General features: G+C 52.8%; 1 protein-coding gene across 1 annotated transcript in view; it reads left to right on the plus strand.

Moving 5' to 3' along the window:
• Window positions 1-12581, plus strand: part of POLD1 (DNA polymerase delta 1, catalytic subunit) — a 34546-nt gene that overhangs the window by 8446 nt on the left and 13519 nt on the right. Inside the window, 8 exon segments of the mRNA XM_033224204.1 lie at window positions 5874-6076; window positions 6394-6507; window positions 8754-8900; window positions 8975-9100; window positions 9181-9349; window positions 9430-9698; window positions 10036-10202; window positions 10457-10561. Of these exon segments, the coding sequence (XP_033080095.1) occupies window positions 5875-6076; window positions 6394-6507; window positions 8754-8900; window positions 8975-9100; window positions 9181-9349; window positions 9430-9698; window positions 10036-10202; window positions 10457-10561 (1299 nt within the window). The 5' untranslated portion in view covers window position 5874.

A 12581-nucleotide genomic window follows, 5' to 3' on the forward strand; every position in this document is an offset into this window, starting at 1 on the left:
ATTCCATTGAACGGACTTAACTTATTTAAATAGACCCCTGGATGAGGACAGTTAGGTGGTTTCCAGTCTTTGGGGATTTCAAACGATGCTTCCGGAAATAACCTTATAAATGCAGTTTTTCTTATGTGATAATATAGCTACAGCGTACGTCCCTAGATGTGGAATTGCGGCCTCCAAACTTTTATGTTTGTAATTGAGGTGTCATTTACATGGCATGCCATGCCCAGGTCTCCAGTGTACAGTTGGCTGTGTAGTGTGGTTTATCACCCCAGAAAACCCCTCGTACCCTTCCCAGTCTCTCCTACTCTAGGAGCAGCCACTAGTCTGATTTCTAGCGCTGTAGATCACTTTAGTCTATTCTACTTTGTTTAAATGGTATCATACAATAAGTACGTTCTTTTTTACGGAGGTAAAATTAGGCATTTTAAAGCAAACAATGGCTGGGCGCGGTGGCTCATGCCTGTAATCCCAGCACTTTGGGGAGGCCGAGGCGAGCAGATCACTTGAGCCCAGGAGTTTCAGACCAGCCTGAGCAACATGGCAAAACCCGTCTTTACCAAAAAACAATTGGCCAGGCATGGTAACACGCACCTGTCTTCCTAACTACTCAGGAGGCCAAGGTAGGAGGATCGCCTGAGCCTGGGAGGTCAAGGCTGTAGTGAGCTGAGATCATGCCACTGCACTCTAGCCTGGGTGACAGAGTGAGACCTTGTCTCAATAAAGAGAAAATAATAATAAAGCAAATAATTCAGTTGACACATTCACAGTGTTGTACAACCATTACTTCTGTCTAATTTCAAAACATTTCATCACCCCTGCAGAAAACCCCATACCCCGTAACCAGTCACTCCCCGAGCCCCCAGCGTGTGCTTTGTGTCTGGCTTCTGCACAGCCTGCTCTCAAGATCCATCCGTGTTGCATGTCTGTCAGTAGCTGGCCCCCTTCTAATGCTGAGTGTCTGTCATGAACCGCCCTGAACATTTCTAACGTATACTCCGTCCGTTCAGAATTTTTCCGTGCTTATTTGAGGTCTAAGCTGTTGTACCAAGGAGCCCCCAAAACACAGTGGCCCAAGAAAGACACAAATTGATCTCTCCACGTAATGCTTTGGAAGATAGGCAGGTGTGCAGGATTGGCAGACAGCTTTGCTCTGGAAGGTTGTTGGGGAGCCCAGTGTTGTCCCCATCTTTGTGGTTAGCTCCCCCACTACATCCACGTTCCAGCCATTGTGATGGGGAAGAGGGTGGGGTGATGTCCCAGTAGCTGCACACCTCATGATCACTCTCATTCCTGGAGGGAGAACTTAGTCACGTGGCCATGCTGGCGATGCACACTGGGAAATGTAGTCATCAACTGGGCAGCCTATAGCCGCTCCGAAGAGGCAGGGTAGGAGGGGTGCCTACCCCGTTTCTACTAAAAATACAAAAAATTAGTGGGTATGGTGGCGGGCGCCTGTAATCCTAGCTACTCAGGAGGCTGAGGCAGGAGAATCGCTTGAACCCAGGAGGCGAAGGTTGCAGTGAGCCGAGATCAGCCACTGCACTCCAGCCTGGGTGACAGAGCGAGATTCTGTCTAAAAAAAATAAATAAAAAGGCAAAGTGAGGACTGGATATGGGGCAACCGTTATGAGATCCAGGGGTGTTCACTTGAACCTAGGACAGCTGACCTGCTCACCTGTCTCTTCCCAGCCGCATCTGGGATCTGCTCTGTGTTCCAGTAATCCCCTCTGTCTCAGCCTGGACCCTGGGGGACAAGTACTTTGTTTTTTTGTTTGTTTTTTTGTTTTTTTGAGATGGAGTTTCACTCTTGTTGCCCAGGCTAGAGTGCAATGGTTCAGTCTTGGCTGACTACAACCTCTACCTCCTGGGTTCAAGTAATTCTCCTGCCTCAGCCTTCCAAGTAGCTGGGGGTTACAGGTGTGCGCCACCATGCCCAGCTAATTTTGTATTTTTTTAGTAGAGACAGGGCTTCACCATGTTGGTCAGGCTGGTCTCAAACTCTTGACCTCAAGTGATCCACCCGTCTCGGCCTCCCAAAGTGCTGGGATTATAGGTGCGAGACACTGCGCCCGGCTAGGTACAGGTACTTTTTAAAAACTTCTTTCTCTGATAATTTCAAATTAACAGGAAGGTTGAAAGAATAAATAGTGTAGGCCGGGCGCGGTGGCTCACGTCTATAATCCCAGCACTTTGGGAGGCCAAGGCAGGCGGATCACGAGGTCAAGAGATCGAGACCACGGTGAAACCCTGTCTCTACTAAAAATACAAAGTTAGCTGGGTGTGGTGGCGGGCGCCTGTAGTCCCAGCTACTCAGGAGGCTGAGGCAGGAGAATGGCGTAAACCCGGGAGGCGGAGCTTGCAGTGAGCTGAGATCATGCCACTGCACTCCAGCCTGGGCAACAGAGCGAGACTCCATCTCAAAAAAAAAAAAAATAGTGTAAAGAACACCTGCACGCCCTTTGCCCAGATCACCTGTTTCAACATTCCACCCTATTTATGATTTGCATGCGTGTTTCTTATCTCCCTTCTCTCTGTATACATACACTTTTTACAAAGAATTCCCAATACCTTGTAGGCGTTATGGCCATTTACTCCTAAATACTTGAGTGTGTATCTCCTTAGAATATTCTTATTGAACCACAGTAAAGTAACCCCCTTAAGTTTAACCTGAATATAATCTTGTCTAATCAACTAGAGGATACATACTTTTCTTCTTTTTTTTTTTTTTGAGACGGGGTCTTGCCATGTTGTCCAGTCCAGTCTCGAACTCCTGGGCTCAAGTGATCCTCCCACCTTGGCCTCCCAAAGTGCTGAGATTACACACATAAGCCACTGTGCCAAGTGAACTTTTTTGTTGTGGCTGTTTTTTGGCTTGCTTGTTTGGGTTTTATTTGGTGGTGGATTTTTTTTTTTTTTTTGAAACGGAGTCTCGCTTCGCCCAGGCTGGAGTGCAGTGGCCGGATCTCAGCTCACTGCAAGCTCCGCCTCCCGAGTTCACGCCATTCTCCTGCCTCAGCCTCCCGAGTAGCTGGGACTACAGGTGCCCGCCACCTCATCCGGCTAGTTTTTTGTATTTTTTAGTAGAGACGGGGTTTCACCGTGTTCACCAGGATGGTCTCGATCTCCTGACCTCGTGATCCGCCCATCTCGGCCTCCCAAAGTGCTGGGATTACAGGCTTGAGCCACCGTGCCCAGCGATTTTTTTTTTTTGAAGACAGACTATTGCTGTGTCACCCGGGCTAACATGCAGTGGCATGATCTCGGCTCACTGCAACCTCCACCTCCCGGGTTCAAGTGATTCTCCTGCCTCAGCCTCCCGAGGAGCCATAATTACAGGTGTGCACCACCACACCCAGCTAATTTTTTTGTATTTTTATTAAAGACAGAGTTTTACCATGTTGACCAGGCTAGTCTCAAACTCCTGACCTCAAGTGATCCACTTGCCTCAGCTTCCCAAAGTGCTGGGATTACAGCGTGGGCCACCATACCTGGCTCCAGTCAACTTCTGTATCAATATACCCCAAAATAATCTTTTTTTTTTTTTTTTTTTTTTGACATGGAGTCTCGCTCTATTGCCCAGGCTGGAGTGTGGTGGCACGATCTCGGCTCACTGCAAGCTCCGCCTTCCAGGTTCACACCATTCTCCTGCCTCAGCCTCCCGAGAAGCTGGGACTACAGGCGCCTGCCACCACACCTGGCTAATTTTTTTGTATTTCTTTAGTAGAGATGGGGTTTCGCCTTGTTAGCCAGAATGGTCTCGATCTCCTGATCTCATGATCCACCTGCCTCCCAAAGTGCTGGGATTACAGGGGTGAGCTACTGTGCCCAGCCTCCAAAATAATCTTTTATAGGTTGTAATTAAGAAAACACAGGTTAGGCATGGTGGCTTATGCCTGTAATCCCAGCCCTTTGGGAGGCCGAGGCAGGTGGATCACCTGAGGTCAGGAGTTCAAGACCAGGATGGCCAACATGGTGAAACCCTGTCTCGACTAAAATATAAAAATTAGCCAGGCATGGTGGTGGGCGCCTGTGATCCCAGCTACTCGGGAGGCTCGGGTAGGAGAGTCTCTTGAACCTGGGAGGCGGAGGTTGCAGCTGAGATCGCACCACTGCACTCCAGCCTCAGTGACAGAGCGAGACTCCATCTCAAAAAATAAGAAAACAGAGGCCAGGCGCCATGGCTCATGCCTGAAATCTCAGCACTTTGGGAGGCCCCAAGGAAGGCGGATCACTTGAGGTCAGGAGTTCAAGACCAGCCTGGCCAACATGGTGAAACCGCATCTCCACTAAAAATACAAAAATTAGCTGGACATGGTGGCACGTGCTTGTAATCCCAGCTACTTGGGAGGCTGAGGCAGGAGAATTGCTTGAACTGGGACCCGGGAGGCGGAAGTTGCAGTGAGTTGAAATTGCGCCACTGCACTCTAGCCTGGGCAACAAGAGTCAGATTCCGTCTTTTTTATTTGTTTGTTTGAGACAGTGTCTTGTTCTGTGGCCCAGGCTGGAATGCAATGGCATGATCTCGGCTCACTGCAACCTCCGCCTCCCGGGCTCAAGGATTCTCCTGTCTCAGCCTTCTGAGTAGCTGGGATTACAGGCGCCTGCCACGACACCCAGCTAATTTTTGTATTTTTAGTAGAGATGGGATTTCACCATGTTGGTCAGGCTGGTCTCGAACTCCTGACCTTGTGATCGCCCGCCTCAGCCTCCCAAAGTGCTGGGATTACAGGCGTGAGCCATCGTACCCAGCCCTGATTCCATCTTAAAAAAAAAAAAAAAAGAAAAAGAAAGAAAGAAAAGAAGAAGACACATGTATAAGTAGCAGTCTGTATGTGATTTGTGTGTGTTTTGTTTGCTACTGTGGGTCCTAGACTGGAGGAGAAAGCAGGTTACTATAAATAGCATTTAGGAGACAGTTGGAGAAATTGGGAAAGGTGCCCTTTATTTTATATCATCCTTGAGTCAGTGTTAAATGTCCTAGATTGTACCGTACTTTGCTGAGTGAAGGGAATTTCTTAGGCACTACATGCTGAAGTGTGCAGGGGTATGGGATCTGCTAGGAACTCTCAAATTAGGAAAAGAAGTCATAATATGGTGTGCACGCCACACATGTGGGAGGGCAGAGAGAGGCGGCGAGGAAGCACACACATAACACACTGACCACTGGGGAGCCTGGGGAAGGGCATACAGGAGTTCTAGGGATTTGAGATTATGTCAAAGCATTTAGGTTGGTGCAAAAGTAATTGCAGTTTTTATCATTTCAATGGCAGATGGCCTGGGTGCATGGTTGGTAGGTGAGGGCATCGGAGACAGAGGTTTATGGGAAATAAAGAGATGTGCTAAGGCCGGGTGTGGGGGCTGTAATCCCAGCACTTTGGGAGGCTGAGGTGGGCGGATCACCTCAGGTCAGGAGTTTAAGACCAGCCTGGCCAACATGGCGAAACCCCGTCTCTACTCAAAACACAAAAATTAGCTGGGTGTGGTGGTGGGCACCTGTAATCCCAGCTACTCGGGAGGCTGAGGGAAGATCCACTTGAACCTGGGAGTGGAGTTTGCAGTGAGCCGAGATCATGTCATTGCACTCCAGCCTGAGTGACAAGAGCACATCTCAAGAAAAAAGAGAGAGATGTGCTAAGGACCTAGTGTGATGGGAGAGATGGTCAGGGAGTCGAATGGCCTGCCACTGCAGTAGCTAACAGTTGAGCGTCTGGAATGTGCTCCCACCCCACTGCCTGCAAGGTGCAGAGTTAGTACAGCCACTCCAGAGTAGGAAAAGGCTCATGGTCATGGTGGATGCATGGGATGCCATGGAGAAGACAGGGTAAGAGGTGTCTCTGGTCAGAAACTCCACCAAGCTCCAACTTGCCCAGCAGGATGGATGGCAAGCGGCGGCCAGGCCCAGGTCCTGGGGTGCCCCCAAAGCGGGCCCGTGGGAGCCTCTGGGATGATGATGATGCACATCAGCCATCCCAATTCGAGGAGGACCTGGCACTGATGGAGGAGATGGAGGCAGAGCACAGGCTGCAGGAGCAGGAGGAGGAGGAACTGCAGTCAGTCCTAGAGGGGGTTGCAGATGGTAAGTCTTAGAGCTGGAAGCCCCTGCTGCCCAACCCATTGCTCCTGGTCTTGCCTTTGGTCCAACAGTCAGCTGCAAAGCTGACCTGTGACCCCACTCTTGCCAACTTTGAATCCTACAAAGGACTGTCCTTTCCCCCCATGCCGCCTGTGTGGCCTGCAGTGATTCTGGACCTGACCCTTGACCCCCATTCTCTTCCAAGTTTCCTGCCTGACCCAGACCGCCACCTCTGCCTGGCTCCTTTCAGAATCACATGCCATCCTGGCCAGGGAAGACCATGATTCCGTGTACCCCACTTCCTTCCCTTCCCCCACCAGGGCAGTTCCCACCGTCAGCCATAGATCCTCGCTGGCGTCGGCCCACACCACCCCCCCTGGACCCCCAGACAGAGCCCCTCATCTTCCAACAGCTGGAGATTGACCATTATGTGGGTGAGTTTGGGGGTTATGGGTGAGTGCTGGGGCCCTGCGCTCCTGGGGCAGAGGCCGGGCCAGGTCAGCCCTTCCAGCCATAGAGCTGTAGTGACAGAACAGACCAGTGGGTGCCAGGGCCTGTGGAGTGCGAAGCAAAGGTGACACAGGATCAACTTGAGGGAGGTGCTTGGAGCGTTGAGCTGTTTTGCATACGTGGTGGCTGCAGCCTGTGCAAGGACCTTTGTGCCTTAAAATTCATAACACTAGACATGTACACCAAAAGTCAATTTGACTTTTTTTTTTTTTGAGATGGAGTCTTGCTCTGTCGCCCAGGCTAGGGTGTAGTGGCGTGATCTCGGCTCACTGCAACCTCCGCCTCTGGGGTTCAAGTGATTCTCCTGCCTCAGCCTCCCAAGTAGCTGGGATTACAGGTGCACACCACCATGCCTGGCTAATTTTTGTATTTTTAGTAGAGATTGGCTTTCGCCATGTTGGCTGGGCTGGTCTTGAACTCCTGACCTCAAGTGATCCACCTGCATTGGCCTCCTAAAGTGCTGAGATTATAGGTGTGAGACACCATGCCCAGCCCAATTTGACTTTTTATGAGTTTTTTTTTTTTTTTTTTTGAGACAAGATTTCTCTCTGTTGCCCAGGCTGGAGTGCACCTAGCCAATATTTATTTATTTATTTATTTATTTAGTTAGTTATTTAGTTATTTTTATGGAGTCTTGCGCTTGTCGCCTAGGCTGGAGTGCAGTGGCACGCTCTTGGCTCACTATAACCTCCGCCTCCTGAGTTCAAGTGATTCTTCTGCCTCAGCCTCCCAAGTAGCTGGGATTACAGGTGCCCGCCATCACACCTGGCTAATTTTTGTATTTTTAGTAGAGACGGGATTTTGCCATGTTGGTCAGGCTGGTTTCGAACTCCTGACCTCAGGTGATCTGCCAACCTTGGCCTCCCAAAGTGCTGGGATTACAGGAATGAGTGACTGCGCCCGGCCAATTTTTTTTGTTTTTTTGAAACAGAGTCTCCCTCTGTCACCCAGGCTGGAGGGTAGTGGCACAATCATGGTTCACTGTAACCTCAACCTCCTGGGCTCAAGTGATCCTCCCACCTCAGCCTCCGAGTAGCTAGGACTACAGGCTTGCACCACAATGTCTGCCTTACTTTTTTTTTTTTTTTTTTTTTTTTTTTTTTTTTTTTTTTTTGAGACGGAGTTTCGCTCTATCGCCCAGGCTGGAGTGCAGTGGCCGGATCTCAGCTCACTGCAAGCTCTGCCTCTGGGGTTTACACCATTCTCCTGCCTCAGCCTCCCGAGTAGCTGGGACTACAGGCGCCCGCCACCTCGCCCGGCTAGTTTTTTGTATTTTTTTTTTTTTTTAGTAGAGACGGGGTTTCACGGTGTTAGCCAGGATGGTCTCGATCTCCTGACCTCGTGATCCACCCGTCTCGGCCTCCCAAAGTGCTGGGATTACAGGCTTGAGCCACCGCGCCCGGCCTGCCTTACTTTTAAAAATATACTTTTGGTCCCGGTGTGGTGGCTCAAGCCTGTAAACCCAGCACTTTCAAAGGCTGAGGCAGGCTGATCACTTGACGTCAGGAGTTTGAGACCAGTCTGGCCAACATGGTAAAACCCCATCTCTACTAAAAATTCAAAAAATTAGCCAGCTGTGGTAGCACGGGCCTGTAATCTCAGCTATTCAGGTGACTTTCAACCTGGGAGGTGGTTGAAATATATATATATAATATATGTGTAATATATATCATATGTTCTTTATGTTATTTTATATATAACATATATTAATGTACTTTGTAGGGACAAATATATTTATACAGATAATATGTGTGTGTGCGTGTGTGTATATCTATATATATATATATATATATTTTTTTTTTTTTTTTTTTTTTTGAGACTGGGTCTCGCTCTGTCGCCCAGGCTGGTCTCAAAGTCCTGGGCTCTAGCGATCCTCCCGCCTCGCTCTCACAAAGCACTGGAATCACAGGTGTGAGTCACTGTGCACGGCCAGGTGGTTTTATCTTGTAATAAAAAAGAGGGGCCTCCCTGTAGTTGTGCTGTGGAGAATGGATCCTGGGGGATGAGGGTGGAGATGGGAACCAGGGCGGAGGCTGAAATGGACACAGGGAATGGTAAGGGGCAGGAGTGCCCCAGGCTGCAGGCCCCAAGGTATTTCGAGGCTGTGGAGGCACACCTCGGAGGACCCTGAGTGAGACACATGGCCGCTGTCTTACCTGTGGCCCCACAGGCCCAGCGCAGCCTGTGGCTGGCGGGCCCCCACTGTCCCGCGGCTCCGTGCCTGTGCTCCGCGCCTTCGGGGTCACCGATGAGGGGGTCTCTGTCTGCTGCCACATCCACGGCTTCGCTCCCTACTTCTACACCCCAGCGCCCCCTGGTGAGTGGCCCCCACCCAGCCCCTCCCCGAGCCACTGGAGCCCCCTGCACCTCTGACCACCCCTCCCACACCAGGTTTCGGGCCCGAGCACCTGGGTGACCTGCAACGGGAGCTAAACTTGGCCATCAGTCGGGACAATCGCGGGGGGAAGGAGCTGACCGGGCCGGCCGTGCTGGCCGTGGAGCTGTGCTCCCGAGAGAGTGAGTGCTCCCCCGGGATCAGCAGGTTGGGGGGTCCCCTGGGGAGGCCATTGGCCGGTCCCAGCTTCTTCCATCTGCAGGCATGTTTGGGTACCACGGGCACGGCCCCTCCCCATTCCTGCGCATCACCCTGGCACTGCCGCGCCTCGTGGCCCCGGCCCGCCGTCTCCTGGAACAGGGCATCCGTGTGACAGGCCTGGGCACGCCCAGCTTCGCGCCCTACGAGGCCAATGTCGACTTTGAGATCCGGTACGGCCTCTGCCTCACTTCTCCAGCCTCTATCCCCGCCCTCGGGCAGCCCCTGTCCACTGACCCCCAGCCTCCTCCAGGTTCATGGTGGACACGGACATCGTCGGCTGCAACTGGCTGGAGCTCCCAGCCGGGAAATACACCCTGAGGCTGAAGAAGAAGGGACAGGGCTTCCCAGGGCAGGGCCTGCTGCCACCGCTGACCCACCCATGCCCACAGGCTACGCAGTGCCAGCTGGAGGCAGATGTGCTGTGGTCTGACGTGGTCAGTCACCCACCGGAAGGGCCGTGGCAGCGCATCGCACCCTTGCGCGTGCTCAGCTTTGATATCGAGTGCGCTGGCCGCAAAGGTCTGTCCCCGGGCCCGGGCTCCTGCCCGCCTCATTGTTGGTACCAGGCAGGGGGTCAGGAGGGCAGGCCCTGGGAATGGCAAGTGCGAAGGTACTGGGGTGGGAGCACCCTAGCCCATGTGGCCAGATGGAGTGAGCACGGAGGGTGTGGAGACGGCCTGGAGGTTAGGGCGGAGCAGGAGCCAGGGTGAGCCACACAGGGCTGCAGGGCCACAGGGCAGCAGGACCAGGGCCGGCAGGCAGTGGGGACAGCCCTAGGGAGATGGGAAGTGCAGCCTCCCTGCTGTGTCAGGAGTGAGGGGCAGGAGTCAGGCCCCTGCATCCTCCTCCCTCACAGGCATCTTCCCTGAGCCTGAGCGGGACCCTGTCATCCAGATCTGCTCGCTAGGCCTGCGCTGGGGGGAGCAGGAGCCCTTCCTGCGCCTGGCGCTCACCCTGCGGCCCTGTGCCCCTATCCTGGGCGCCAAGGTGCAGAGCTACGAGAAGGAGGAGGACCTGCTGCAGGTAGCTCTCGTTCCGTGCCCCACACCATTTCCTGGGGGCCCCACCAGCCTCCACGTCCTGAGCCGTCAGTCCCCGGGTGCTGCGACGCCCGTGTCTGTGGGTCTGGGTGGGCCCCTGTGCACTGAGGCTTGAGCACTTCCCCTCTGGGTTCTGCAGGATTTTCAGGGGTGGCAGGAGTTCTAGAACATTCTGGAAGTAGGGGACTCCGTGGCAGGGCAACCTACCAGGGTGACCCGGTGTGCTCCCACCCCCAGGCCTGGTCCACCTTCATCCGCATCATGGACCCCGACGTGATCACCGGTTACAACATCCAGAACTTCGACCTTCCATACCTCATCTCTCGGGCCCAGACCCTCAAGGTGAGGGCTGGGCAGGCGGGGGGATTCTCTCAGATGCCCTAGGTGTGGCCTCCAGGCTCTGGGCCTCCTTCCCGCTCCCTCTCCTGGCCCTGCCCTGCTCCAAGTCGGAAAAGTTACTGTGGCTTTTGTCAGAGACAAGGAGGGGGTTACAGTGAAGTAAGAGAAGGCTGTGCATTCGGATGTCGGACTGAAGCTTGCAGGGGTTCAACAAGCCATTGAAGCAGCCACTGAATCCCAGTCTTCCTTTAGGTTATATCAGCATAAGGGAAAGAATCATAATGAAGGAGGAGGAGGGGGGAGTGTGTTGACGGACGGGGCAAATTCCAGATGCTTGTTGAGTCTGGGTGTGTGTGTGTAAGGGTGGATTCCTCTGCCCGAGTTGCTGTGACAAAGAGCCACAGACCAGGTGGCTGAAAACAGCCAAAGGTCATTGTCTCACCATCCTGAAGGCTGGAAAGTCCACGACCACAGTGTCAGCGGGCCTGCTTCCTTCTGGGGCTGTGAGGGAGGACCGGTTCCCGGCCTCTCTCCTTGGCTTGCAGACGGACATTGGCCCCCTGTGCCTCTTTACACTGTCTTCTCATCTTCTCTCTGTGCGTGTCTGTTCCCACATGTCCTCCTTTTTTTTTTCTTTGAGACGGAGTCTCACTCCGTCACCCAGGCTGGAGTGCAGTAGTGTGATCTCAGCTCACTGCAAGCTCTGCCTCATGGGTTCACGCCATTCTCCTGCCTCAGCCTCCCAAGTAGCTGGGACTACAGGTGTCCATCACCACGCCCGGCTAATTTTTTATATTTTTAGTAGAGACGGGGTTTCACCATGTTAGCCAGGATGGTCTTGATCTCCTGACCTTATGATCTGCCCGCCTCAGCTTCCCGAAGTGCTGGGATTACAGGCATGAGCCACCGCGCCCGGCCCTTTTTTTTTTTTTTTGAGGTGGAGTCTTGCTGTGTCACCCAGGCTGGAGTGCGATGGAGCGACTGAGGCTCACTGCAACTCCACCTCCCAGGTTCAAGTGATTCTCCTGCGTCGGCCTCCTGGGCAGCTGGGACTACAGGCTCACGCCACCACACTCCGCTAATTTTTGCTTTTTTGTTGTTGTTTCTTGAGACAGAACTTCACTCTTGTTGCCCAGGCTGGAGTGCGGTGGCACAATCTCGGCTCACCACAACCTCCGCCTCCCAGGTTCAAGCCATTCTCCTGCCTCAGCCTCCCAAATAGCTGAGATTATAGGCGCCCACCTCCATGCCCGGCTAATTTTACATTTTTAGTAGAGACAGAGTTTCTCCATGTTGACCAGGCTGATCTCGAACTCCCGATCTGAGGTGATCTGCCCACTTCGGCCTCCCAAAGTGCTGGGATTACAGGCGTGAGCCAGTGCATCTGGCCCACATGTCCTCTTTGTAGTGATACCGTCATGGGATGCGTGCCCACCCCAGTGACCTCATCTTTGCTTGACCCCCTGCAAAGACATATTTCCAAATGAGGTTACATTCTGAGGTGCTGGGGGTTAGGACTTCAACATCTTTTGGGAGAACATGGTTCAGCCCTTAACAGGGTATATTGCCTTATTTTCCTGCTTTTCTCTATGTCTGGCCAGCTTGGTAATGGAAAAACAAAACAGGCTGGGTGTGGTGGCCCATGCCTGTAATCCCAGCACTTTGGGAGGATGAGGCGAGAGGATCGATTGAGCCCAGGAGTTCAAGACTAGCCAGGGTTACATAACAAGACTCTGTTTCTATTAAAAAGAAAAAAAGAAAAAATCCATTCTAAAAAACAGAACAAACTGTTAGGACCCCCAGTGGCTCCAGCTGTACATTCCACAGCGTGGCACTGATGCCTGGGCCACTGCCGCCTCCTCCCCTTCCCTGGGCGGCCCTCACCCTCTGCTCTGGCCCCAGCTCAGGCTTCTTCTGGCCTCAGTCTCCCCCAGGCTGGGCCCCAGCACCCTGCAAGGCCCCCTCCACCCAGGCGCCCTCCAGCGCCCTCAGCATCCATCTCAGTCCAGCTCCACGTCACCTC

The sequence above is a fragment of the Trachypithecus francoisi genome, unplaced genomic scaffold (genome assembly GCF_009764315.1).
Source record: "Trachypithecus francoisi isolate TF-2019V2 unplaced genomic scaffold, Tfra_2.0 Lachesis_group12, whole genome shotgun sequence".
NCBI lineage: Eukaryota > Metazoa > Chordata > Mammalia > Primates > Cercopithecidae > Trachypithecus > Trachypithecus francoisi.